A 25,588-nucleotide genomic window follows, 5' to 3' on the forward strand; every position below is an offset into this window, starting at 1 on the left:
TGTGGATTATTGGGATGTTTTTATCAGACTCTCATTCTGACGGCACCCATTCACTGCAGAGCATCCAATAGTCTGAAAGGAGCTTGCGTGAGTTTGTTGTTTGCAAACAAAGCAGCGTGTTCTCATCTACAGACGTGTTCAGTTGTGTCTGAAGCTTGTTTCATATTTCATTAGACTGTTTTCAGCAGATTCTGGATCTTTCATGAAGAGGCCAGTCGCTCTCAGACGTGAACGCTCTTATAATCAGAAACATGAACTGGCCTTGTGCTGTGCATGCTGGGAATGAACGCTGCTTCTCAGCACTTTAACTGATTTCGGTGTTACGACAGAATTCAAGATGCTTGAGAAAGATGAATTACAAGAATCAGGAATCATTCTAGAGTTCGTCCTGAACGACCTCCGGTCCGGAGCACAGAATCCATTCGACTCCAGCGGAGGAATTCTGGAAAGCCCCTCGGCCTCAATCTGAGCACAGACGGAGAGATTCACGTGAGATGAATGAGAACAGCTGTCTGACGTCAGCTCCTCCACCCAAACTCACACACTTTCAGTCTGGAAGCAGCTCTTCTGTCAGATCTTACAGCCGTTACGAGCCGATGAAATCTGAAGCTCTCTCTGCATGTTTCTTCAGATCAGTGCCAGCTTTGTTCTCCTCAAACTTCAGTCTGCTGTTAGACGAGAGCGCCACCTTCTGACTGCAAGCGTCTCAACAGGTTTAAGAACGACTCATTAACACAGGAGTAAAACACAGGCTCCAGTAGATGGTTTACTGAAAACTGTTTAATTGTATTAACGATCAGCCAGAGATACAGACTTCACCATCAGAACTGCTGGAAAACACATGTGCTAGTTTCACATTAGTTACCAAAGCATGTTCACGTTTATATACATAGTGCAAAAGACACGCAGATGAAGATCACTCCAAACACAGAGATGGATCCGCTAGCACTGCTACAGAAGCTGGATCCGTTAGCCATCAACACAGACAGTTAGGGAACATCATCGTTATAACACATATCACAAATCCTTCATGTGGAGATGAACGCACACGGCTTCACCTCTCAAGCACAGACGGAGGAGAAAGAGCAGAGTAAATCAGAGTAAACATGGTAAGAGACTAACACACAGAGTAATATAGACCGGCAGGAAACCACAGAGGAGTAAAACACTCTCCGAATCAGTTCAACCGGAGGATTAGAAACATTTAAACACCTTATTTACAGGACCGTTACACACACATCAACACGTCTGCTGCTTCTTGGTTAAAGCTTCGTGTTCCTGGTTAAACGAAACGCCAGTGTGGACGAGCGAACGAACGCACGCCTGTTTCCTTCACACGTGTTCATGTCACGAGATGTTCAGAAGGATGTTCAGCTGCTCGTTTTTACAGTAAAAGCACTGTGAAGCATCATGATAGTGATTCATTCGACTCAGTGATTCAGTACGGCTACTTTAGAGGAACAGTTCACCCAAAAACGCCATCATTTAGACTTTCTGACTTGGAGTGGAGCACAAAAGAAGATATTTTAAGAAGACAGGACTGTGTGTGTGTGTGAGATATTCACAGAGAGTGTGTGAGCGGTTGGTCTGTCCGTTCTCGATTCCTGAGTCGGTGTGTGTGTGTGTGTGTGTGTGAGCTCATCCCGTGTGCGGATCCGCCGCCGGTTCGGTGAGATCAGAGGAGTCGATCTCCTCCTCGTCGCTCAGCCGCTCTTCCTCCTCGTCCTCGTCGCTGCTCTGTCGGCGCAGCTGCATGTTCTCCAGGGTTTTGTTGACCCAGGACTCGATCCTGGAGCTGAGCGGCGGCACCTGTACAGAGATGGGCTCGGGCGTGTAGTCCTCCTCCTCTTCGTCCTCCTCGTCCTCCTCCTCCAGCATGCCGGGCACCAGTGTGGAGGTGGTGGAGGTGATGGAGGAGTTGAGGCGGTCTCTGCAGCTGCCGTCCAGCGAGCCGGTGTCTGTGCTCCGCTGCGAGGCCCATTCCAGCCGGTCGTCCGAGCGGGACTCCTCTCTCTTCTCCGTCGGCTGCGGAGGCGGAGAGCTGACCTCACGCTGCTCTCTGCTGGTCGATCTGCTGACCGGTTCAGTGTCCAGCGGCTCTGGAGCGTCTGCGCTCTCCACCATCGTCCTCCAGTTTGTCTCTGCACAGAGAAGGGTTGTGACGGTGAGGAAATGTTCCCGGCGGTTTTAATAGCTTGTAAACGCCTGGGCGCATTTTACTTTCACTTTCAAATTCATTCAGCATCACTCAATCAATCACCTTTACTTATATAGCACATTTTAACAAAACAGATTGTGTCAAAGCACTGAACAGTGTCAAATAGTAGAATAGTGTGTCTGTAATGTATAACGAAAAAGATTAAACGCTCAAGGCATTGTCTGGGTCAGCTCAGTTTAAATAGGATCGGTGTAAAGCAAATCTAGAAGCATCAATCGATTGAACGGACAACTACAAACCAGTACAATCGCTCATATTAAACACAGAATGTTTCATTTAACAAAATAAATCAAAAATACACCATGCTATAGGCCTAATATAATATAGCACTGCAAAAAAATATCTTGAAATGTTTAATTCAAGAAGTACTTTCTAGACAAGTAAAACTTTGTCTTATTTTCAGAAAAACAAATCAAATTGAAGTGAGTTTTTGCTTGAAACAATGAAAAAATGGTTTTGTAAGAAAAGTCACTGACTGTTTGAGACTGGTGTGATTTAGCTTATGCCAATTCCCATTACTTTCCATGGTATCCATCTCATATTTGAAGTTTGCGTCATTAATATTGTTATTTCCCTGTTTATTACTGTGAAGCTACTTTAAAATCATCCGTATTGTATAAAGCGCTACAGAAACAAATGTGACTTTGTTCGATTTTTGACATAACCTTGTGTGTACTTGACAGTTTAAGTGCAATAATTTGTGTAAGTGATCTTGGCTTGTTACTCACTTTCGGCTTTCAGAAAGGTGTGTGTGTGTGTGTGTCGTACCGTACTCCTTCTCGTTGACCTCTGAGATGGGCTCGGAGATGACGCTGCAGAAGGAGATGGCGCTGGCGGCGGACGGGTTTCTGGAGTGACCCATGTGGTGCGGGACCTTCTTGACGTTCTTCAGCGCCTCCTCGGCCTGCTCCTGCTCCAGAGCGCTCACCATCTCCTTATACGCCCTCCGCGCCTCCTCCGTCAGAGACACCAGCTGATTGAACAGACCCTAAACACACACACACACAGTCATGCATCTGGCATCCTTACATTGCATTTCAGCTTTATACTTCATCGGATCATGCATTCCCTAGCAATTAAGTGAGTGAGCTTGAATGAGTCTGTCTGTCTGTGTGTGTGTGTGTGTGTGTGTGTGTGTGTCTGTGTGTGTACCTCTGCTCCAGAGAAGTTGAATATTCCCACGACGCTCACGGGCACCAATTTATTCACGCAGCGGCCCAAAGCCTTTCGACCCAGAGCGAACACAAACGGGATCTCCTGCTCCCTTGCCATGGCAATGACGTTATAGAGGGCCTCATCCAGGCCGCCTACACACACACACACACACACACACACACACACACCACAAAATATAAAACACTTTCCAACAAGACTAAATAAACCCACAAAGGTGCCACGTGTTTCTACAGGTGTAGACACAGCTAGGGTTATACTGGTATCAAATTTTCATGTTGCGATTAATTGCTAATGCTTTTATCCCGGTATACGGTATTATTACAATATTTTACATTTAGTTGTGAACATTGTTGTCATAATACAGTATAACATATTAAATAACTCTTTATTATTACAAAAATAACTGAACTTTTAAACAGCCTAAAAAAAAGTATTAAAGTGCAAAAAGAATATAGCTGCAAGCAGCAATGGCGGGCCCAAGCCTGGTGGCATCAGGAAATGAGCTTTCAAGTTTAGTTTCTCTTTGGAGTGTAACAAGCTCCTGGTGCATAAAGAGGATCTGTAAAGTTGCAAAGACTAAAGTCTCAAATCCAAAGAGATATTTTTTTATGAAAGTTAAAACCACACCCCCCTAAAACGGCTCATTTAAACACGCCCCCACGTCTCTACATCACGATGTGGGGAGATTTGCATATGATTGTATACGGAAAGAAAGGCGGCGAAACTCGCTGTAGTGTTGGTCTTGGAGAGAGCAGTGTGTCATGCTGGTGGAGGGCTGATGATTTTGGGCTTGTTTTGTAGCCACACGACCTTACAGTCATTGTGTTGAACTCCTCTCTATAACAAAGTATTTTAGAGTCAAATGTGAGGCTGATCTGTCCGACGGCTTAAGTTTGGCCAAAGTTGGGTGATGCAACAGGCCAATGTTCCCAAGCACACCAGCAAATCTACAACAGAAGGCTTAAAAAGAAAAGAATCAAGATGTTGCAATAGCTAGTCAAAGTCCAGACATCATCCTGACTGAAACGCTGTGGTGAGAGCTGTGCATAAACAAATGCCCACAATACTCAATAAACAACATTGGAGCAACATTGTAAAGAAGAGTGGACCAAAACTTCACAATGTTGTGAGAGACTGTTAAGTCATACGGAAAATGATTGCTTCAAGTTATTGCTGCTAAAAATGAACCTACAGACAGTTTAATCATAAATTTGACACATGGCTTTTCTATCTTGGCTTTATTTTTGTTAAATATATGAAGACACCGTGTGATCTGTCATGTTTCTTCTTGGAGGAATATGAATGAATTTACAGCATAATCCAACGATAAAAATCCACATAAAAAAAGATATCAGACTTCCTGTTGGTCTTACTGTAAATTAGAAAGTTGTCCGTCTTGAGAACAATATATGAACAATAATACCCTCACAGTTTTTGATCCCCAATGTAGAGGTCGACTGATAGTGGATTTTGCAGATAGCTAGGTTGGACCACACCTACTGATACTGACTGATTAACTGATTGTTTTTAAAATGGAAAATTAACAAAACTAAAACAGTGTTTTATTTGAACAATAATGAACCATACTAATAGTAATAATCATAATAATAGAAAATATTAAAACTAACTCATTCTAACAAGGAACGTATATATCTTACGATATATACACACAAAAAAAACATTGTAAAGTTGCTGAAACATTATAGAACAAGCTGGGCAGGAAAGGGATCAACACACACATTTTAGCAGAGATTGCATCTTTAAGAAAGGAGAGGTATTTTGGGAACACCTTACAATGAAGGTACATATTGAATATTTACATAATGTCTGAAAATAAGACTTTATGGTATCATCATGAATTCTTATACATAATTGTCATACATAATAGAATTGTGAATTTGTGACGTCCTTTAAAGGACCACTGTCGTCCAGTACATGCCGAAATAAAAACCTAAAAAAATTTTTTTTTTTTCGCCTGAAGACAGAAATACATACACATCTTGGATGACACGAGGGGGAGTAAATTATTTTGAAATTTCATCTTTGAAAGTGAACTAATCCTTTAACAGTGAGAGAGATTATTCTATAATATATTCTAAACCACGGTCCCATTTTTTTTTTGTAAGGAAAACGTTTAGATTTTTCATATGGTCAGAAAAATAAACTGCAAGAATGCATACAGATAAAATGCAGGAAAACTCATGTAAAGTGCTTGAGGGTTCCTCAATGCTCATGTTCCACCACTTAGTTTTTTTAAATCAAGTTTGCATTAACAGTTTAATATTTAATCCTTTTGCCTGTTTTACAGTATGCTTCATCCTGTGACACAGTCTCATATCGCAATTGTTGACAGGAGTTTCAAAAGGTCATAAATGAACGATATAAATCCTAAGCATTAAAACATTCAGCTTTCAAAAAAAGTGAGTACGTTTTCCTATACATTATATATAATGTTATAATGTATGTAATAATAATATATGTATATATTATTTGTATTATTATGTATTATATATATATATATATATAATGTGATTTTTTTTAATCAAGTTTGCATTAACAGTTTGTTAACAATCTCAAAGTCTCAAAGGTCATAAATGAACGATATAAATCCTAAGCATCAAAACAATCAACTTTCAAAAAAAGTGATATATAATGTATATAATGTTATAATGTCATAATAATATGTATATATTATTATTTATATATAATATGTGATTTTAAAATAAATTTTGCATTAACAGTTTGTTAACAATTAATCTTTTTGCTTGTAATTGTTGACAGAAGTCTCAAAGGTCATAAATGAACGATATAAATCCTAAGCATCAAAACATTCAGCTTTTAAAAAAGTTCAGAACAAGAGGGTGAGTACGTTTTCCTATACATTATATTTAATGTATATAATGTTATATGTGTGTGTGTGTGTATATATATATATATATATATATATATATATATATATATATATATATATATATATATAAAAAATAATTATGATGTATGCTACTAATAGAGTTGTAGTGTTACTAAACTACTGAAATATTAAGTATTTATCTATTAAATATCTGAATGCACTACTGCAGAAATGACCCTCAGCTCTGTAATCATCCTCAGATGAAGCTGTTGGTGTGTGCTATCATTGCCCTTCTGCAGCTGGAGGCTCTCTGTGTTCCTGCATCTGATAAAAGCAGTCTGCCGGAGACAGGTGACAACATCTCTGACCATCAAATCCATACAATCTTTTATATTTTTCATTTTATAGCAGTTGCTTTCGTTCTTTTGTCTCTATTATAACATTATATCGATAATTAAACCATACTTACATGTAACCATGTTCCATCATATAATATTAATTATGTGTCTATATATATATATATATATATATATATATATATATATATATATATATATATATATATATATATATATAATAACTATAATTAGAATTAGGGATGTACCGATACCACTTTTTTTCAGTACTCGCCCGATACCGATACTTCCATTTTTGGTACTTCCCGATACAGAGTACTGATACCATTATTTTCATTGCAATTGTAACATTTTTAAATATTGGGTACACAAAATGATAATATGTTAATATGTTAAATACACACAAACACATTATTCACATTTCTCACAGCTATAATAAAATATATGACAAGACTTCAGAGTTAAACTGTGCCAGAAAAAAATCAGCTTGATAATGTCAGATATCTTTGATAAAAAAAAGTATGTAACAAATTACAAAATCAACCCAAAGTTATTCAGACAGCTGTCAGTATGACAATAATTACACAACTACTTTGTCGGGCAGATCTTAAGGCCCCGGTATACTTCAAACGAAGTTAGTTTTCTTTCTTCTTTTAGGGGCAAAAAGAACTCTGAAAAGGGATTTCTTGTCTTTTCAAACATTCTGAGGCAGGGTATAGATTAATGTAAACGTGTCATGAAACTCGTATGTATCCCCTAAACACAACAACAATATAATACATGATGGTGTATCTAAGTGTTTTATTAAACTGGATAAACTACATGTTTTTATATTTAATGTGATTTGATAAAAACAAATGGTTATTATTGTATGTTCATTCAGCATAAAATTTATTATATTAGCCTACCTTGTAATAAAAGAACAGCAGCAGCAGCAGTATGGTGTAACATTTATTTTAAACATGTAGTCGGTACTTGCTACCTTATCTCTTTCGTTTAATTTTTTTCATTGCTTTGGAAAACTTGAATCTGATGTTTTTTTATGCCGGTTTTTGCATAACTCTGCGTCGTCGACACCCATCTTCATTGCAGTGTCTTTCTATGAATTAAATGTTTACGATTATTCATTGCATACATCTGCTTTGTATAGATCCTTACTCTCTAATAACTCCATTCTGCTTCCTGTCATCTGCGTTTCTTTGTATCGTGTGGTATCGGTGTTTGATATCGGGGCATGTTAACGAGTGCAGGAGCTCAGTATCGGTGCATCCCTGATTTCAATGAATCTTTTTATATTATTTATAAGTTCATTACTTTTTGTTCATTTTAAACAGCAATTTAAACTGACTCTTTCCTTGACGTTCTTGCAGAGAATGGAGCTGTCTTTCTTTCTGGCCCAGAAACACCTCCAGACCCTGTAAGAGGCTCACAGGTTTCCCATTCACGTGTTCGGCGAGCAGTAGCACGAAATCTAAAGTGGGTGAAATGGAATGACTATCTACCCTCTGGAGCAATTGGCATTTACAATGACTATGCTGGGCGAAATGAATATGTCTGTCGTTATGAATGTAGTTCAGGTTTCTATTCCAAAACCAAAGGACCATACTGCTATTATCCCAATGGTCTCCTAGAGTTCAGAACAAGCTCATTTGACATACTGGTTAAAGAAAATAGCTCTGGGGATGTTAAATGGGAAGAAGGTTCTTATGGTTCTATCCCCTGGGATGCAGTTAGAGTGTGTTCAGAGAAGCATGTATATGTGGGCAAGAACAAGTATGGCCTTGGAAAGGTTGATCGGAAAAATAATGCCTTCTATCTGCCCTGGGAGGGTGAAGAGTACTGGTACTGGTACTACCAGGTTCTGAGCTACAAGCATGATTAGGAAGAATCTTTTGTTAATCTTTGGTCTCCTTTCTTAATTCCTTACTATGTGGTCACCCTGTAAAAATCTGTCAAAATTTACAATAAAAAATTTGCAACTTTGGTTGTCAAAACTTTACTTATAAAATATTTTACATGTAATTACTGTATATATCATTAACTGTTGTAACGGTAGCACTTTATTTTACAGTCCTGTTCCTCATGTACATACTATGTACTTATAGTAATTATAATAACTATGTAATAACTAGGTACTAACCCTGAACCTACCCCTAAACCTAACCCTACCCCATGTAGTTACCTTGTATTACCAGAACTTTCTTAGATAAATGTACTTATAGTGTACTTACAGTGTATTTAAGTACACGTACTGTAAAATAAAGTTCAACCGTTGTAACTGTAACTGTAACTGTCAATTTACCAAAATACTAGGACTACAAGAATCTGCTTTAACAAAAGCAAGCACAATAACAAAATATAGCTGCAAGCGGCGATGGCAGCCCCAAGGCGTGCAAAAAAATATCCCATAAAAAAGTTATAATAATAATCCAATAGAAAACAACAGGGCCCTACGCCCCTTTGAGCTTGGGCCCTAAATATAGCTGCATTCAGCAATGACGAGACCTGACGAGACCGTAGAACTGTGCCCAGTGGGAACTTACATCACAGTAAGTGTGTAACCCTCTAGCAGTTTGAATTTAAGGGATACAGCAATGAAAGGGTTAATCAGAACCTTCAAGACACGCACACAACAATATATACAACTTTGGTAACACTTTCAATAAGGTTTCAGTTTTTAACATTAACTGTATTTATTTACATGAAAAAGTATTGATTAGTTTTTTTACATTGACAAGTTTGAGGTTCACATTTGGGATATTTCTGTATATGGTAAAATGTGTTATAAATAATTTTTTTTGGGGATCTATTTTCCTAGTATAGATGGATTTATTACATAGTCTTCAAATTGAGGGTGTAAGGATTGAATTCCTATATGGCATTTGAATATACTTAAAAAATGACAGCACAGCATGTAAAAATATTCTGACGGAATTGTTCTATGGCAGGTCTTAAAGGGTTAAAAGATTTCTTATCCTATCAGTGAAAGAGGTTAAGATACATAAATGTTGTAATTATTCATCCGATGATGGTCTGTTATATGCACAGGTGTGTTGCGCTTGCTGTTCTAAATAAAATACAGGGTACACTACTGGAGCTATCTAAACATACAAGGAGTGATCAAAGGTTCAGAGACTGCCCATCATGATAAACACAGAAAACTGTCCTCTTCTGGGAAAGTCTGTTTGTGTAATGATGCAGTAAAGCTCCTGACAGACAGTGATCGTTAGACATTAAAATGAAACTTTAAACCTGGTGTTCTCGAAATTCTATTCTGGAAAATCATAGCCATCAGCTGACTTCAGATATGTTCAAGCTATGTACAAAATAAAAAACGTTTTGGAAAGAGTTGAACCCAGATTTCATTATCAAAATCTTATTTAAATCTAAAATTTCACCAGGTGTTGGGTTTTCGTAGATCTGGTTAAGGGTCGGCAGTATTCATTAACTCGCAGGCATATTAAAAAAAAAAAAATTAAAAATAGCCGACTTCCTGTTGGTCTTAGCTGAGAACTGTAAATAAAAAAGGTTGTCCATCTTGATAAGAACAATATATGTACCAAGTTTAGTGACTGTAGGAGAAACTAACCCCCCAACTTTTGACAAAGGTGGCGCTATAGAGTTCCTGCTCCAAGCCCATTTATGAGCTTTTGCCAGTGTCTATCTATCATTAATACTGACGTGTGCGTTATTAAGCATATTAAGTGCCTCAAAAATACAGGAAACAAAAGTTAAAGTTTGACACATTGCCATGGCAACAGTAATTAAAATATCAAGGAGCCCTTTGCAGATTCTCATCAGCCATGTTTTGACATTATTCTGATGACATTTGAAGCAAATCAGGTAAATATAAGAGGGTGCATTCAAAGCATTTTACAGGAAGTAACACACTTCCTGCTGCCAGTTGGTGGCGCTATAACTTTGACTCCTAAATGTCACATCTATGTGATCGGACTCCTTGAACGGATAAACTGCTGAAGTTTGAGCAAAACCAGGCAAAGTATGCAAATATTATTAGAGACTTCCTGTTTCTCATTTCTCGCCATAATTTCAACAACTCGCCACGGGGGAAACTGTTACAGATATCAAAAATACCCTCACAATTCATGATCCCCACTGTCTTGAGATCATGCTGATCGAGTTTGGTGGCAATGGGGTAAAAAACCTAAGACGAGTATATCAAATTCCAGAGCATGTGTTTTTCCACAAAACTTGAAATAGTCAACTTCCCGTTGGGCAGAGCCTATAACATGCGAAAGTTTGGCTCGATGAGATCTATATGTTTACAGAGTTTCAAATGTATACGTGCAAGTATGTATGATATAAGGCCCTCAGTATTACAGGGGTGCTGTAGTGGCACCCGTCCGCAGATTCAAAGGTGTGTGCCAATTTTCAAGAGTTTTTGAGCATGTTAAGGGCCCTGAAACCCCCAAAACCTTGACAAAAAATAACAAATAATCAGATGGAAATCAATAGGGCTCATCGGCACTTTGGACTTAGTCCCTAATAATTCTAAGGAAATCAATAGAGAGCAATAGGTTTCACTTTACAGTAAGATCTGCGCATGCGTCTCTCACGCAGCATACAGCGGTGCTGGGAACTGTGACCCGTTGCTGGGAAAGTTATTCTTAAAATGCATTCAATTAATTAGCAATAAATATTGATTCTCTGTACTTCGAAGTGCCCACGATAAAAATATCGTGCATATTTATTATTGTGATACATTTCACGTCTAGACATAGCTGATTCAATCTTTGACTCTCAATCTGACCTTTGGCCTGGATCTTCTCACAGTTGGGCGAGATGATGACACACTTGATCTTTTGCAGTTTCATGTGTTTGGTGACCTCTCGCAGACCCATGACCAGACGACGCTTGGATTTGGCTTTACTGGGCTCCTTCTGATAAACCCGCTCCTGAAATCGAACCAGCTCCTGCAGAAGCAGCGTCACGCTCTCATCGATCTCCTTACTCAACACCTGATTACAGTACCTGAGAGAGACACACACACACACACACACACTGTAGTGAGCAGCACAGCAGCAGAAGCAGCAGCACAAAGGCTGATCTGAGATCTGAGAGGAATCTGCCCTGCTGTGACCTCAGTGACCTCTGACCCCTGCGTGCGTGTGTGTGTGTGTACTCACTCTCTGAAGCGGCGGCTGTGGATCTTGGTGATGGCGGACGCAGCCATGGGGCTCCCGATGCCGGAGCTGCCGGGCGAGCCCTGAGACACGGGTGTGATGCTGTAGGGAGAGTTCTGACTGGCTGGAGACAGAGACGCATCACTGGGCACGCTCAGACCGTTCTCTGCACACACACACACACACACACACACACAGAGACAGATGAGGACTGCTGCACACATTACACTGCAAATACACATGATTGTGACTTTGTTATTATATTAGTGCTCCATGATGTACCTACGACTCCTATGTATTGTTTTCTGTGATATATATATATATATAAATACAGGCCTTTTTTTGCAGATGACTTCTGTTATAGCTTTATTTGGAAATAATTTAAACATTTAATCTACCAATATTACCATATAGTACTATATATAAAAGACATTTCTATATTACCATCATACTATATACAATATTAAAATTATTGTAAAAAATTGTTCTTAATTTACAGAACAACAGTAAAACTGCAACAACAATATTTGTCTTAATTTCTTTTTTGCCCATGTGTCTGTTTATGTGTGTGTGTGTGTGTATGCTTGTCTGTGTGAGTGAGTATGTGTGTGTGTATGAGTAAGTGTGTGTCTGTGTGAGTGAGTGAGTGTTTGTGTGTGTCTCTGTGTGATTGAGTGCGTGTACCATCCTGCTCCTGTGTGAGTGTGTGTGTGAGTTCGTGTGTGTGTGTGTGTGTGTTTGTACCATCCTGCTCCTGTGTGTGTGTGTGTGTGTGTGTGTGTGTGTGTGTCTGTGTGTGTGTGTGTGTGTGTGTACCATCCTGCTCCTGTGTGTGTGTCTATGTGTGTGTGTGAGTGTGTGTGTGTGTGTGTGTGTGTGAGTTTGTACCATCCTGCTCCTGTGTGTGTGTCTATGTGTGTGTGTGAGTGTGTGTGAGTGTGTGTATGTGTGTGTCTGTGTGTGTGTGTGTGAGTGAGTGAGTATGTACCGTCCTACTCCTGTGTGAGTGTCTCTGTGTGTGTGTGTGTGTGTGTGTACCATCCTGCCCCTGTGTGTGTGTATGTGTGTGTACTATCCTGCTCTTGTGTGTGTGTGTGTGTGTGTGTGTATGTGTGTGTACCATCCTGCTCCTGTGTGTGTGTGTGTGTGTGTGTGTGTGTGTGTGTGTGTGAGAGTGAGTGTGTACCATCCTACTCCTGTGTGAGTGTGTGTGTGTGTGTGTGTGTGTGTCTGTACCATCCTACTCCTGTGTCAGTGTGTCTGTGTATGAGTGTGTGTGTGTGTGTGTGTGTGTGTCTGTACCATCCTGCTCCTGTGTGAGTGTGTCTGTGAAGCTCAGAGCATCTCTCTGCTCGTCTGCTCCAGATGCGCTGTGCTCTGCAGGACTCTTGCCCTTCTTCACCTCACGCTCCTGCAGAATGATCTACACACACACACAAAGAGGAAGGGGTTAATGCTGTGTGATGTCATGTCCTGTCACGCTCAGTGCTGAATGTGTGTTTGTTCTGGAGCACCTTCTTCATGGTGGTGGTCTTCTTGACTTTGGGAATCTCTCTCTCTTTCCCTCTCTTGACGCGGGGCGCGCTGGAGTCCAGGGTGTTGTGAGGGGGGGTGTATGTGTTTTTGAGTCCCGTCACTCGACTGCTGCCATCTTTACTGTTCAGAGCGCCCACTGTCCCCACTGACAACAGCACAGGGGTTAGAATTTTAAATACAGTTTACACAAAAAAAAATACTAAAAATGTCCTTTTTTCTAAGGCCATCCAAGATCAGGATGAGTTTGTTTCTTCATCAGGTTTGTAGAAATGTAGCATTGCATCAGTGTCTCTGCAGTGAATGGGTGCCGTCAGAATGAGAGTCTGATAAAAACATCCCAATAATCCACAGCACTCCAGTCCATCAGTGAACATCTGGAGAAGACAAAACCTGAAACACATCCAGCATTAAGATGATTTTAACTCAAACACATAGAGTCTATAATCCAGAATAACACTTCCTCCAGTGAAAAAGTGCTTCATCTGCTGTCGTCTCTCACAGATTAGTTTAGATCTGTTTAAACGCTGCTTGATCTGTGCAGATTTCTCTCCTGATTCAGACAGAACACTTTTTCACTGGAGGAAGTGTTATTCTGGATTATAGACTCTATGTGTTTGAGTTAAAATCATCTTAATGCTGGATGTGTTTCAGATTTTGTCTTCTCCAGATGTTCACTGATGGACTGGAGTGCTGTGGATTATTGGGATGTTTTTATCAGACTCTCATTCTGACGGCACCCATTCACTGCAGAGCATCCTGATCTCAGATGAACTGAGGATGAGCACATTTAAATGTTTGGCTGAACAATTTCTTTATAGCTTGTTAGTTGGTGTGTGTGTGTGTGTATGACAGTAGTTTGGTGTGAGTGTGTGTGTGTGTGTGTGTGTGTACCTGCGTATGACAATGGTTTGGTGTTGTTGAGTTGTCGTGCTCTCATGGCCTGTTGTTGTTTCTCGAGCGCTGCTAGCATGTCTCCCAGATCCAACTGCACCGGCGTCCTGCTCTTCTTACCTGCTGCTTTAGACAGAGCCTCCTACACACACACACACACACACACGTCACACTGAGTTCTCTCCACACATGACAGATCTGATGCTCAGGACAGACTCTGTGTGTGTGTGTGTGTGTGTGTGTGTGTGTGCACCTGTAGCTTCTTCTGCTCCATGCTGATCTCGCTGTACTCCTGTGCTGTGGCGAGAGCGGCGGCGAGGGCCTTCTTCCTCTGACTCTTGGCTCTCTTGGGCACGGAGCTGGTGATGGGGATCGGCGTCTGCACGATGCTTATGGGGGAGTTCTCTGGAAGGTTATCCAGCTGCACACACACACACACACACACACACACACACGCACACATAGGTTTAGGGTAGGGATGCATGATATTCGATTTTAGATAATATTTTTCATTTTAGTTGATATTGATATAATCAAGTTCAAGTTCAAGTCTGCTTTATTGTCAATTCTTCCACATGTACAGTACATACATACAGAGAATCAAAATTGCGTTACTCTCAGACCCCGGTGCACACAGATAACATTAACATTAAAGCCTAAAAATCTAGATCAAATATAAAATGTAGATACAACTATACAATAAGGGAATGTAAAAAAAGGCATATAATAAAATTAAAAAAAAAGTTAAATAAAGCAGAGCAAGGCAAATGACAGATATAGTGCAAATCAATGAAGTGAACAACAGTGCAGATAAAAGATTTCTAGTGCAAAAAAAATCCTTTATTAAGTGACAAGTGACAAAGGGCTGAATGAGGTAGAGAGCAGACAATGCTGCACAAAGTGACTGGTGCATGCCATCATATAATAATTGTGAGGGGGGGGGGGGTTCATAGTTCAGTGGTGCCTGGGGAAGAAGAGGGGAGGGGGGGCAGGTTCGGGAGGGAGTTCAGCTTCCTGACAGCCTGGTGGATGAAGCTGTCCTTCAGTCTGCTGGTCCTGACTCCGCAGTCTCCTCCCTGATGGCAGCAGGCTGAAGAAGCTGTGTGATGGGTGGGTGGGATCACCTGTGATGCAGAGGGCTTTGCGGGTGAGACGGGTTCCATAGATGTCCTGGAGGGAGGGGAGGGAGACACCAATGATCTTCTCAGCTGCTCTCACTATGCGTTGCAGAGTCTTTCGGCAGGACATGTTGCAGGCACCATACCACACAGTGATGCAGCTCGTCAGGATGCTCTCGATGGTGCCTCTGTAGAAGGTGTACATGATGGGGGGTGGGGCTCTGGCTCTCCTCAGTTTGCGGAGGAAGTAGAGACGCTGCTGTGATTTCTTGGCCAGTGCTGTTGTGTTTTCAGTCCAGGAGAGGTCCTCTGTGATGTGCACACCCAGGAACTTGGTGCTGCTCACTCTCTCCACAGTCGCACCATTGATGGTCAGAGGAACGTGCTGGGTGTGTGCTCTCCTGAAGTCTACAACAATCTCCTTCGTCTTCTCCATGTTCAGAGAGAGATTGTTGTCACTGCACCACCCGGACAGGCGGCTCACCTCGCTCCTGTAGTTTGTCTCATCTTTGTTGCTGATGAGACCCACCACCGTCGTGTCATCTGCAAACTTAATGAAGAGGTTGGAGCTGTGTGACGGTGTGCAGTCGTGGGTCAGCAGAGTGAAGAGGAGGGGGCTCAGCACACATCCTTGGGGGACCCCAGTGTTCAGTGTGATGGTGCTGGATGTGTTGCTGCCGACCCGTACTGCCTGAGGTCTTCCAGTCAGAAAGTCCAACAGCCAGTTGCACAGCGAAGTGTTGAGCCCCAGCTGACTCAGCTTGTAGCTTGTGATTGTGTTGAACGCTGAACTGAAGTCTATGAACAGCATTCTGACATATAAGTACTTTTTGTCCAGATGGGTGAGTGCTGAGTGGACGGCAGTGGAGATGGAGTCATCGGTCGAGCGGTTGGACTGATATGCAAACTGGAAGGGGTCCGGGGGGGGGGCAGCTGACAGACAGGTAGACGCAACGACAACGTACAAAAACACTGCGACTCACAAGATAAAAAACATGAAAACACCGTTCTGTCGGGACAGAGAGAAGCCGCTGCGTGTGGACGCGCCGCCATATTGGTTTCAAGAAATGATAAACAAATTATTTTTTATTTTGTTTAGTTTTGAGCAAAAACTTATATGTTAGATCTAATAAATATTATTAAACTTCTTTTTTTAAATGATGGTACATTGAAAACAACTATAATAAAATCAGTCTGCTGTTTTTTTGTTGTTTTTTTCAGACAGATATTTTATTGGTAGATTTTAGATTAATAGATGGTCTAAAGCAAAGAGCTGTAATCTTTTAGAGCTCCTTGTAATTGGGTTTTCATTATTCATTTGAAAAAATATATTACATATTAATAAATCTGTATATACGATTTATTTTACAAGTGTGTTTATGATTTTTATTCATTCATGTTATAGCTTCTGGCCTTTAACTTAAAACTTTATTTTTATGACATTAATGCGGCTTATTTATTTAGAAACACAAATATCTTTGTTATTTGTGTATTTTACTTTCATTTTATTACAAGTAGGCCATCAGCGCCCAGCCGGATCCCTTGCTCCATCGTCTGGTTCTGATAATGATTTCCTGTCTGCTCCTGTCAATCACTCACCAGGCTCTTGGGCAGTTTGGGCTGAACTGGTTCTGGTTTATTGCGCTGAGCAGCTCCACCGGTGGCCAGATCAGGAAACTCATCCTCATCCTGAACAACAGACCCAGAGTACGTTTCAAATACCACAGTTCAGTTCATTATGTATATTAAAAGAAGAAAATAAATCGAATAACAGGAGAGTTTCAAACTAGCTTATATTAAAAGGTACAGTTGCTGCTGTCAGCAGTGCAAATTTAGTTTGTGATGAAAGTAACAGTTTTTGTCCGTTGTTTTACCTCCGGATCACTGCACTTCTTACAGATTTCTTCTCATTCGGATAGAGATGGAGTTATAGTTGTTTGAATGCATTATTGAGAGAGCGATTGCGTTTAAATCATGCTTTCACATGAAAATATTAAGTATCTAGAAGGAACCAACAAACTACTTGAGAACTGTATCTTCCCGCTCATGTCTATCGCCGTCATCCTCGTCTTCACAAGTTCACATTCGTTCTGATTTGAGTGATCCTTCTGAGAGAGAGTAAGTGTGTCTCTGTGTGTGTGTGTGTGTGTGTGTGTACCTGAAAGTAGAGTGGCTCAGGTGTGAGGTGTGTGTTGGGCGTCTCTGAAGGAGTGGATCTCTGTCCTCCTGCGTGACCTCTAAAGCTCATCTGGACGTCCTGCGGTCACATGATGCAGAGTGAGGGTCAGGGGTCAGAGCAGCAGGTCATGTGACGTGTGTGAGGCTCCAGTGTTACCTGTGTGTAGTTCCTCTGCTCAGGTGTTCTGCCTCTGAGATACACTGTGTTCCTGTCTGTCCACGGCTTCTGGACGGTCTGTGAGGCTACATGCCCCCAGCTACCAGCTGCGCACACACACACACACACACACACACACACACTAAATGTCTGGATTGTGATCGTTCATGAGCTGTGTGTGGTTCTCACTGCAGCTGTGCTCTCCTACACTCAGTGATGAGCAGAACTAGGCTTACAGCTGGAGATCTGATCGTGTTGTGGTGAACTCAGGTGAAGAATCTTACCTGTCATGACCCCAGCGTCCACAGCCTGCAAACACACACACACACACACACAGAGAGATGAGAGAACAGCAACCACATGTGACCCGTGCCGACTAAATGAGTGTGAATATGCATGAGCTAATTTTGCCAGCACAGGTCTTATATTCATCCTCACACAGTGAGATCAAGCAGACGTGTGTCTCAGACGGAGCTGGACGTACCGCGGCGTCCGTGTGCTGATTGGTGGAGGAGCTGGCGGCTCCCTGGTTGTGTTTGGGGCTGCAGTAGCCGCTGTCGCTGTCGATGTCTGCCTCGCTGACCCCTTGCTCTCCGGACGACTCCTGCTGGGACGTGCGTCTGCACCGAGCTCTGTTCTTCCACTGAGGACCGGCCTGATCCGACACACACCTGGCGCCGCCAGACGCCTCGCCGGGGAAGTCTGCAGACACACAGAACAGAGTAGAGCAGGTTTATCTTGAAGAACAAGTAAGGAATACATCCAAGAGAACACAACACATTAATACAGCCTCTACACGTCAATCTCTAGAGTCAGCAACACTCACAGTTTCAGAACACAATGAAATAAAAAATCTAAAATCAAAACACACAGTTTATGGCTTGAACATCTCACACTAGAATAGCTTTGAAAAGACATTTTCAAGTCCCTGTATAGGTCAAAGGTCAGCTCAGTACCTGTCTGCTGCGCTGCATCCACTAGCAGCACGGTCTTGGATCTCCCATCAGGCCCGGCGGCACACACCTCCTTCTGAACCGCCACGCTCCGCATCACGGGACGCTTGGCTCTGATTGGCTGAGCCACTGGCTGCTGCGAGGGACACACACACACGAGTGTTAGTTTACACTTCTGAGCAGTGCACTCTTGAGTGTGTGGGTTAGAGGCACAATATGCAAGATTTTCGTAATATAATATCCATAGAATGCTTGCACAATAAGATTTATTTCGTGCAGTAGTACTTCCGTTATCTGAAAGTTCCCAAGGACTTGTAGATCCAAAGAAAAATCCAATGTCCGCACTAAACCATCATACTCTTATAACCACAAATAACTAAATATTATAATACATTAAGCTGTTCTTATGAATATTAATGAGACTATACATAACATTTTTTATAATGGCTTAGGAATCCCCTTATAATGTATTATAGATACAGGCTTCATAGAAAGTGTTAGTGACTTCATGATCTCATCCGTGAACATCCTTCCTCACAGCATCATCAAGCTTCATCTTTTTTGACCGTATTTAACACAAATAGCTCATAGAGCATTATTTACAGCTATATATTTGGTATACAGTACAGTCATCTGTAAATATATTTTCTCAGAGATTTTTTTACTGATTTTCTCAAAGTGATAACCTACAGAGTCCTTAAAATATATATTTTCAACAAGAAACTTTGGTGCCCTGGAGAAATACATGTGCATGAAAATTATTTTAATGCTTATGATTACAATTTCTAGTTTGATATAACTGATTTCCTTTGTGCATCACTGAGAATAAAACGAGAGCATGCATGCACATGAATTAATCAGGCTTTTCTTATTGCATTACCTCTAGAATCAAGATCATATTGTCTAATTTAACACATCCTCTGTGGCGGCGCACAAACCATGACACAAAAACAATGTAACGTCTATAAAAAAAGACTGGTTCTGTAACAAGTTTCAAATGTGGCTTTCATTAGGGCAGGACGCATTATTTCAAGGCCTTAGGTCTCGGTCAAGACACCACACTGTGTTTGGGCTGATGTACCGGCTGTGTATTGTTCTATACGCTGTGTTTAATGGTTTTTCATGTGCACATTCTGTATTTTGACATTTTTGCAAAGGCTGTGTAACACGGTGAGAAGAATATTGTGAGAAGATTCCTGCTTTCTTTTTCCCCCACTTCTGCAAGCCTCGGAGGAACCCTGCAGGACCCTGTACCTTGTTCAGGACGGGGTTTCGTGAGACTCCTCTTCCTCTCGGCGTCAGGCTGCAGTCGGAGACGGGGTTGAGGACACCGGGTGGCAGGGGTCCCGTGTAGGGCCCAGGGAAGGGCTGGTAGAAGCCCATGACGGGAGGGCAGGGCGAGGGCATGATGGCGTGGTAGTATGTGGGGTAATCGCTGGAGACGGGGGGCTGTGGGGACGACAGGATGGGGTACGCCAGGTAAGGCCCCCCAGGGCCCGGGTTCAGCTGCTGCCAGCGCTGATCTCCGTTATACACCGCCATCTGCCGACTGAACCACACACACACACACACACACACACAGATTATAAAGCAGAGATGTATTGTGTCATGGTTTTTCAAAGTATTTTTCTCGTATTATTTCTGAACATGTAACACAAGTTTGTTCAAGATGTAGGTGTAGTTTGTGTGTCTTTTCTGCAGAGATCTTTAATAAGTGTTGTGTTTAACTTTTAGATCGTGTTGACAGCTTCATGTGTTCTGCTCCTGGAACAGAGCTTCCTATAACAGAAATCACTGGAATCGTGTTGTAGTTACTTTCTCAAACTGATATATATCATACCATATCGCCAAGCCCTAGGAAGAACTACACGCTGGTCTGACCAATGGCAGAAAACTGTTTGAAACTGTCTGTTTTTTCCATTCCCACGCTACGATACACACACACACACACACACACACAAAGTGTGCGCTTCCACCAATTCAAGTGAACAGGAAGGGAATGAAGCAGGATCCATTGGGAATAGAGGCAATAACACACAGATACTCAACTGTGCCATTCATTCTTTTACATCACACTAGAGTACAGACAAACTTTCATCATTACTGAGGTTATTAATGCTGTGAGTGTACGTGTGAAGACCTCACTACTGCAGTGAAACCTGCTGAACACACACTAGAGAAATCTGTGTTCAGACAGAGAGAAAGTGTGTGTGTGTGTGTGTGAGACAGAGAGAGAGAGAGAGAAAGTGTGTGTGTGTGTGTGTGTGTGGGTGAGAGAGAGAGACAGAGAGAGAGAGAGAGTGTGTGTGTGTGTGTGTGTGAGAGAGAGAGAGAGAGAGAGAGTGTGTGTGTGTGTGTGTGTGTGTGTGTGTGTGTGTGTGTGTGTGTGAGTACCTGTTGTTCTGATTCTCCTGAACGAAGGGGTAGCAGGTGATCAGGTAGGAGGGGATTTGTGTGGGCTCAGCTCCACCCTCACCGCACAGACTCATGGGTAATAATGACGCTTCAACACCTTTCTTCTGAGGGATAAACGGTTCTACTTCAGCAGAGAGCTTTATATCCTGAACACACACACACACAAGCTGCATTATAGGGCCGTCAAAAAGACTGAAAAACCGAACACTTGCATTTTTTACTTCAATATGACTAATATTCATATAAATATTTCCGAAAGGAAAACATCTGCTGCCCACAAGAGGGCACTTTAAGCAAACTAACTAACTCAAGCAGCGCACTAAACTGTTTACTGAAAGAATAATGAAATAACATGAATGTCTGTGCAGAGTTTTTTAATGCTCATAAAACTAAAATAAACGTGAAAATTGCATAAACAATTCTATGAAAACACCATATTCTATGCATTTTACATTTACATTTATTCATTTAGCAGACGTTTCTATCCAAAGCGACTTACAGATGAGGATGCATGCAGTTTAATGCAAAGAATATACTTTTCATAACTGGTAACAGACATTTATGTAAAATCTAATGTCATGCATTAACAAAAACTCAAAAGTGACACTCTAGAAATCATAAAAAGTAAGATTTCTGAAAATTATATTTTATAGCGGTCCGGTGTCTTTTCAGCTCAAACCCAGGAAAACACAACGTTGACCATAAATTGAAGAAATATGACTGTAAGGTTAATAAGTACCATGGTTTTACTCCAAGATCAGCTTAAGAAACTCAAAAATGGCAAATAATTATTTTCAAAGAATACAAAACAATGCATATTAAAATTAAACACATTAAATATGAAGTTTTCCTTAAACAACAGAGAATCCACAAGCAAACAGAATCATGGGTAATGTAATTTTACTTCATGAACTCTGTTGTTTAATGTAATTATTCAAAGATGCTGTATTTTGTGGCTTGAACAAGAATGTGTCAATTTGACAGCTCTACTGCATTATGGGTAATCTATCTGATGGAGGCGTCATGCTGATCTGTGCGGGAAACACATGCATTTCCTCCTACAGAAATCCCCCTACATCATATTTGTTGCATTATATGTTAGCATCATAATTCAGCATGACATACTAGCACTGCTCATTTATCATCATTACACTTCACTAGCAGCACACAGAGAAGCTAGTACACGATTCTGAAGCGTCCAGATGCCAGCGTAACAGAAAAACACATCGTACAGGCGAAGAAATGTTTGTCCAAATACTGGAATCTAAAGCGGAAGCAGGACCGTGTGATGTCATCACATTCCACACATTCCTGAAGATGTCAGGTGATCTCCATCACTCCAGATTACCCAGCAGTGTACACCAGCACTTCCTCCTCACAGCATCGGTCAGAGAAACTGTGTTCAGAGACGATACTAGAGCCGGAGCACACTTCTGAAGGGAAGGGTTCATGTGCTACACGTGTTATAAACACTTCAGTTCTTACATAATACAAACAGAAGAAGAGTGCGGTCACATGATTCATCACATCTAAAATAAGAGATTCTGTTTCCATAATATATGTGTGTACTGTGTATATAAATACTCTCACGTACATGTGGGTCACAGCAGAGGTGGGTAGTAACGAGTTACATTTACTTCGTTACATTTACTTGAGTAATTTTTCGGGGTAACGAATACTTTTCGGAGTATATTTAAAGATGGGTACTTTATACTCTTACTTGAGTACATTTTTTGGGAAAAATCTGTACTTTTACTTCGTTACTGTGGGCGACGCCCCTCTCGTTACTTTATCTTAATGCAATAAATGCTTCAGTTTATTCCAAACGCGCTGTCTACTTTTCTCTGGACAATGAGCGATGCCCATTCGCGAATGATTCATTCTTTTGAGTCAACTCTGTTCAAAGGCTTGATCAAACCAGTCGGCAAACGAGTGAATTGGTTCATGAATCAGTTTGATTGAGTCGTTCAGTTCCATGCTGCACGCGCTGAGCTCTGAAGCGGTTCACTCAGAGTTGTAACGTTTAAGAATATTAGCAGCGTTGAAAACGGGGCTATGGAACTGCACTGAATTGAAAGCTAATCTGCAAAGGCTATTATTTGCTTGCGGTGGAGATCCTTATTAGATGAATGCGTGTGCTGTCTACTGTTTAACAGGTAATAACTTGGGCTACATTCGATTACAGTACACGATACCACTGTGACATTAGTTTGTTGTACGTGTGTGGCTTGTAACAGGTTGAATGCAGCTTCCAAAAGACAAAGAATAGCCGATTAAGATTTTATTAATTTTAATACAATCAAACCAGTGCGAGTAGGTTCAGCAAGTCATATCCTCAGCTGCTAAATTTAGATCTGTGATCGCTTGCTGGCGCTGAGCCAGAGACAGACGCGTTTTTACAGCGCTGCGCATTAACCAATCACACACGGTTCTGTTGAGCTTTTGAATGCAATGGCCAATCAGAGGCGTTCCGATGAGTCATCGCTGAAATGCCGGTGCTTCCTTCACTCGCTCACTTACTGAATACCTCTTTCTGCCGAATTCTCTCGTCAGAAACAACAAAGTGCAGATGTGTGTACGAATCTATAATTAAGATATTGATTTCACAGTGTTAACAGTTTCAGTGATTTTAATGGTAGTTTCTGAGAGTGAATGAAATCTAGACTGTCAGTGAAAATTATGTTTAATAATGTAAATGTTATTTGCTCTCTTTCTGAACAATGAAAGATTAGTAGCAATATTTATATCACATTAACTTTCAATGTTAAATTCACATTTAAAATAAAGTCAGTCGTATTAAAAATATGTTATGGCATGATACCTATATTTGTTACTTAAATAAACAGACAGGGTTTTATAATAAATTACATAAATTGGATTAAAGGCTGATGAAATATATACATTTATACACACACACATACATTACTTACATTTTTTTGTCTATATATCTATATAAAAAAAGGCTCCGTATATATGACCCAAAGTAACTAGTAACTAACTACTTGAGTAGATTTTTTATCCGATACTCTTTTACTCTTACTCAAGTAACTATTCAAGACTAGTACTTTTACTTTTACTTGAGTAAATATTTCTAGAATTACTTTTACTTTTACTTGAGTAAAGTTTTTGGGTACTCTACCCACCTCTGGGTCACAGACATTGACAAATGTCCATAGAAAGTACATTAAATATAAGTAAAGTGTCTAATTTTAAGGTTCTTTAAACTTTTTGGAGAATAAAATGTTACAATTTGGATGAAATAATGTAACACTGCCATTCAGTGTCACACAATATTTATGTAAACATTAAAACAACATGCTTATTCATTATTGTACGTAAAAAAAAAGAAACAAAAAAGAATAAAGGAGCATATTAAATTTGTATTTTAATGGAGTAAAATATTCTTACTGAAAAATGGCATTTTTTACAAATGTAAAATTACAACTAATTAGTATTTTTCTTTTAATATGTCATAAACCGATTTATGTTGTAAATATGTCTGACAAGACTTTTACACTGAATGATATTTTAGTGGATGTCTTCTGTAAATCAGAAAACTATTTATGATATTACATATGATTGGGGGGGAAAACACAACAATTTAAAGCAGTATTACACTTATTGTTTTAATGCTTAAACCCTTTTTTGTCTTTAACCCATGTATATATTTAGGAAAAATATTGTTTATATATTAAATATATTTACATAGAATTGAAATTATATGAATATAAATATACACCTGTAAATATTTTTAATATATATACTGTATGTCTGTGTATTTATATATACATAATAAATACACACAGTACACACACATATATTATTACGTAAACAAAACATTTATTTTTGGATGTGATTTTTCATGATAAATCATTTGACAGCACTTCAACAATCACTAAACCAGGAGGAAAGAAAAATTAAGAATTCTGCAAGAATATAGATAAATAAATGTAAGTAAATATTGAAGCAAAAATGTCTGTGCTTCTGTTTGCTGCATTCACTAAGTCTTTCAGTTTCAGCCATGGCTTGCTTTCTGTTAAAGAACACTGTTTGCAAAATCTGAATTATTCACAATAATTCCATTCATAAGATCTAAATAATTTAGCATCAATCAGGAATGAATGTAAGACTGTTTGCTGAGGCGGATCAACAACGGTTCAGTTTCAGATGAACTGAAGCAGCTCTGACCCAAGATGCAATATGATAATAATGTAATGGAAAAGTATAATAATAATAGTAATAACAATATTAATAATGACAACATCCTGATTCCCTGAAGAATCACACAATGACTCAGAAACAAAGGCACGTCTGATGCTGAGATCCAGAGCGTGTGTGTGTGTGTGTGTGTGTGTGAATGGAGTGTGTGTTATAGCATACAGCAGTAATTGTTCGTCTGTAGGTGGTGGGCGGAGCTCTGCACTCTTCCGATTGTGACATCATCACACACAGATGTGCTCTCTCGTCCAATCAGATCACAGACGGTAACATCAGTCCACGCAGATAATCATTTCTTTATAATCGTCTCCAAACGTGTAAACGCTCCTATCAGCCAGATTTAACCTGCGTTAATACTATAAAACATTAATGCTTGT

The 25,588-nt window shown here is 40.3% G+C and overlaps 2 protein-coding genes across 5 annotated transcripts in view; one reads left to right on the top strand and one right to left on the bottom strand.

The window, feature by feature from the left end:
- Positions 1 to 760: 760 nt before the first annotated feature.
- LOC113118044 (selenocysteine insertion sequence-binding protein 2-like) overlaps positions 761 to 25,588 on the bottom strand; it is a 26,909-nt gene continuing 2,081 nt past the window's right edge. Inside the window, exons 2-18 of one of the 3 annotated variants that reach the window (XM_026286905.1) lie at positions 20,973 to 21,097; positions 19,833 to 20,127; positions 18,582 to 18,714; positions 18,110 to 18,327; positions 17,910 to 17,934; positions 17,626 to 17,732; positions 17,449 to 17,547; positions 16,890 to 16,979; positions 14,426 to 14,593; positions 14,173 to 14,314; positions 13,260 to 13,426; positions 13,048 to 13,168; positions 11,749 to 11,911; positions 11,373 to 11,593; positions 3,371 to 3,525; positions 2,987 to 3,206; positions 761 to 2,141 (exon numbers count right to left, since the gene is read on the bottom strand). In XM_026286905.1, coding sequence (XP_026142690.1) covers positions 1,639 to 2,141; positions 2,987 to 3,206; positions 3,371 to 3,525; positions 11,373 to 11,593; positions 11,749 to 11,911; positions 13,048 to 13,168; positions 13,260 to 13,426; positions 14,173 to 14,314; positions 14,426 to 14,593; positions 16,890 to 16,979; positions 17,449 to 17,547; positions 17,626 to 17,732; positions 17,910 to 17,934; positions 18,110 to 18,327; positions 18,582 to 18,714; positions 19,833 to 20,127; positions 20,973 to 21,097 — 2,952 coding nt within the window. In that variant the 3' untranslated portion in view covers positions 761 to 1,638. Of the gene's footprint in view, positions 2,142 to 2,986; positions 3,207 to 3,370; positions 3,526 to 11,372; positions 11,594 to 11,748; positions 11,912 to 13,047; positions 13,169 to 13,259; positions 13,427 to 14,172; positions 14,315 to 14,425; positions 14,594 to 16,889; positions 16,980 to 17,448; positions 17,548 to 17,625; positions 17,733 to 17,909; positions 17,935 to 18,109; positions 18,328 to 18,581; positions 18,715 to 19,832; positions 20,128 to 20,972; positions 21,140 to 25,588 lie in introns of all 3 variants that reach the window. The other 2 variants (XM_026286904.1, XM_026286903.1) reach the window with 2 other exon arrangements.
- On the top strand, positions 6,176 to 8,603 carry LOC113118046 (natterin-4-like). 2 transcript variants are annotated; one of them, XM_026286907.1, is made up of 3 exons: positions 6,176 to 6,255; positions 6,506 to 6,596; positions 7,972 to 8,603. In XM_026286907.1, exons 2-3 carry the CDS (start codon positions 6,506 to 6,508, stop codon positions 8,481 to 8,483), a joined length of 603 nt encoding a protein of 200 aa, XP_026142692.1. In that variant the 5' UTR covers positions 6,176 to 6,255; the 3' UTR covers positions 8,484 to 8,603. The 2 variants fall into 2 exon arrangements, with proteins under 2 accessions (XP_026142692.1, XP_026142691.1); XM_026286906.1 differs by having other exon boundaries at positions 6,179 to 6,255; positions 6,475 to 6,596.

Source organism: Carassius auratus, chromosome 18 (assembly GCF_003368295.1).
Source record: "Carassius auratus strain Wakin chromosome 18, ASM336829v1, whole genome shotgun sequence".
NCBI classification, from domain to species: Eukaryota; Metazoa; Chordata; class Actinopteri; order Cypriniformes; family Cyprinidae; genus Carassius; species Carassius auratus.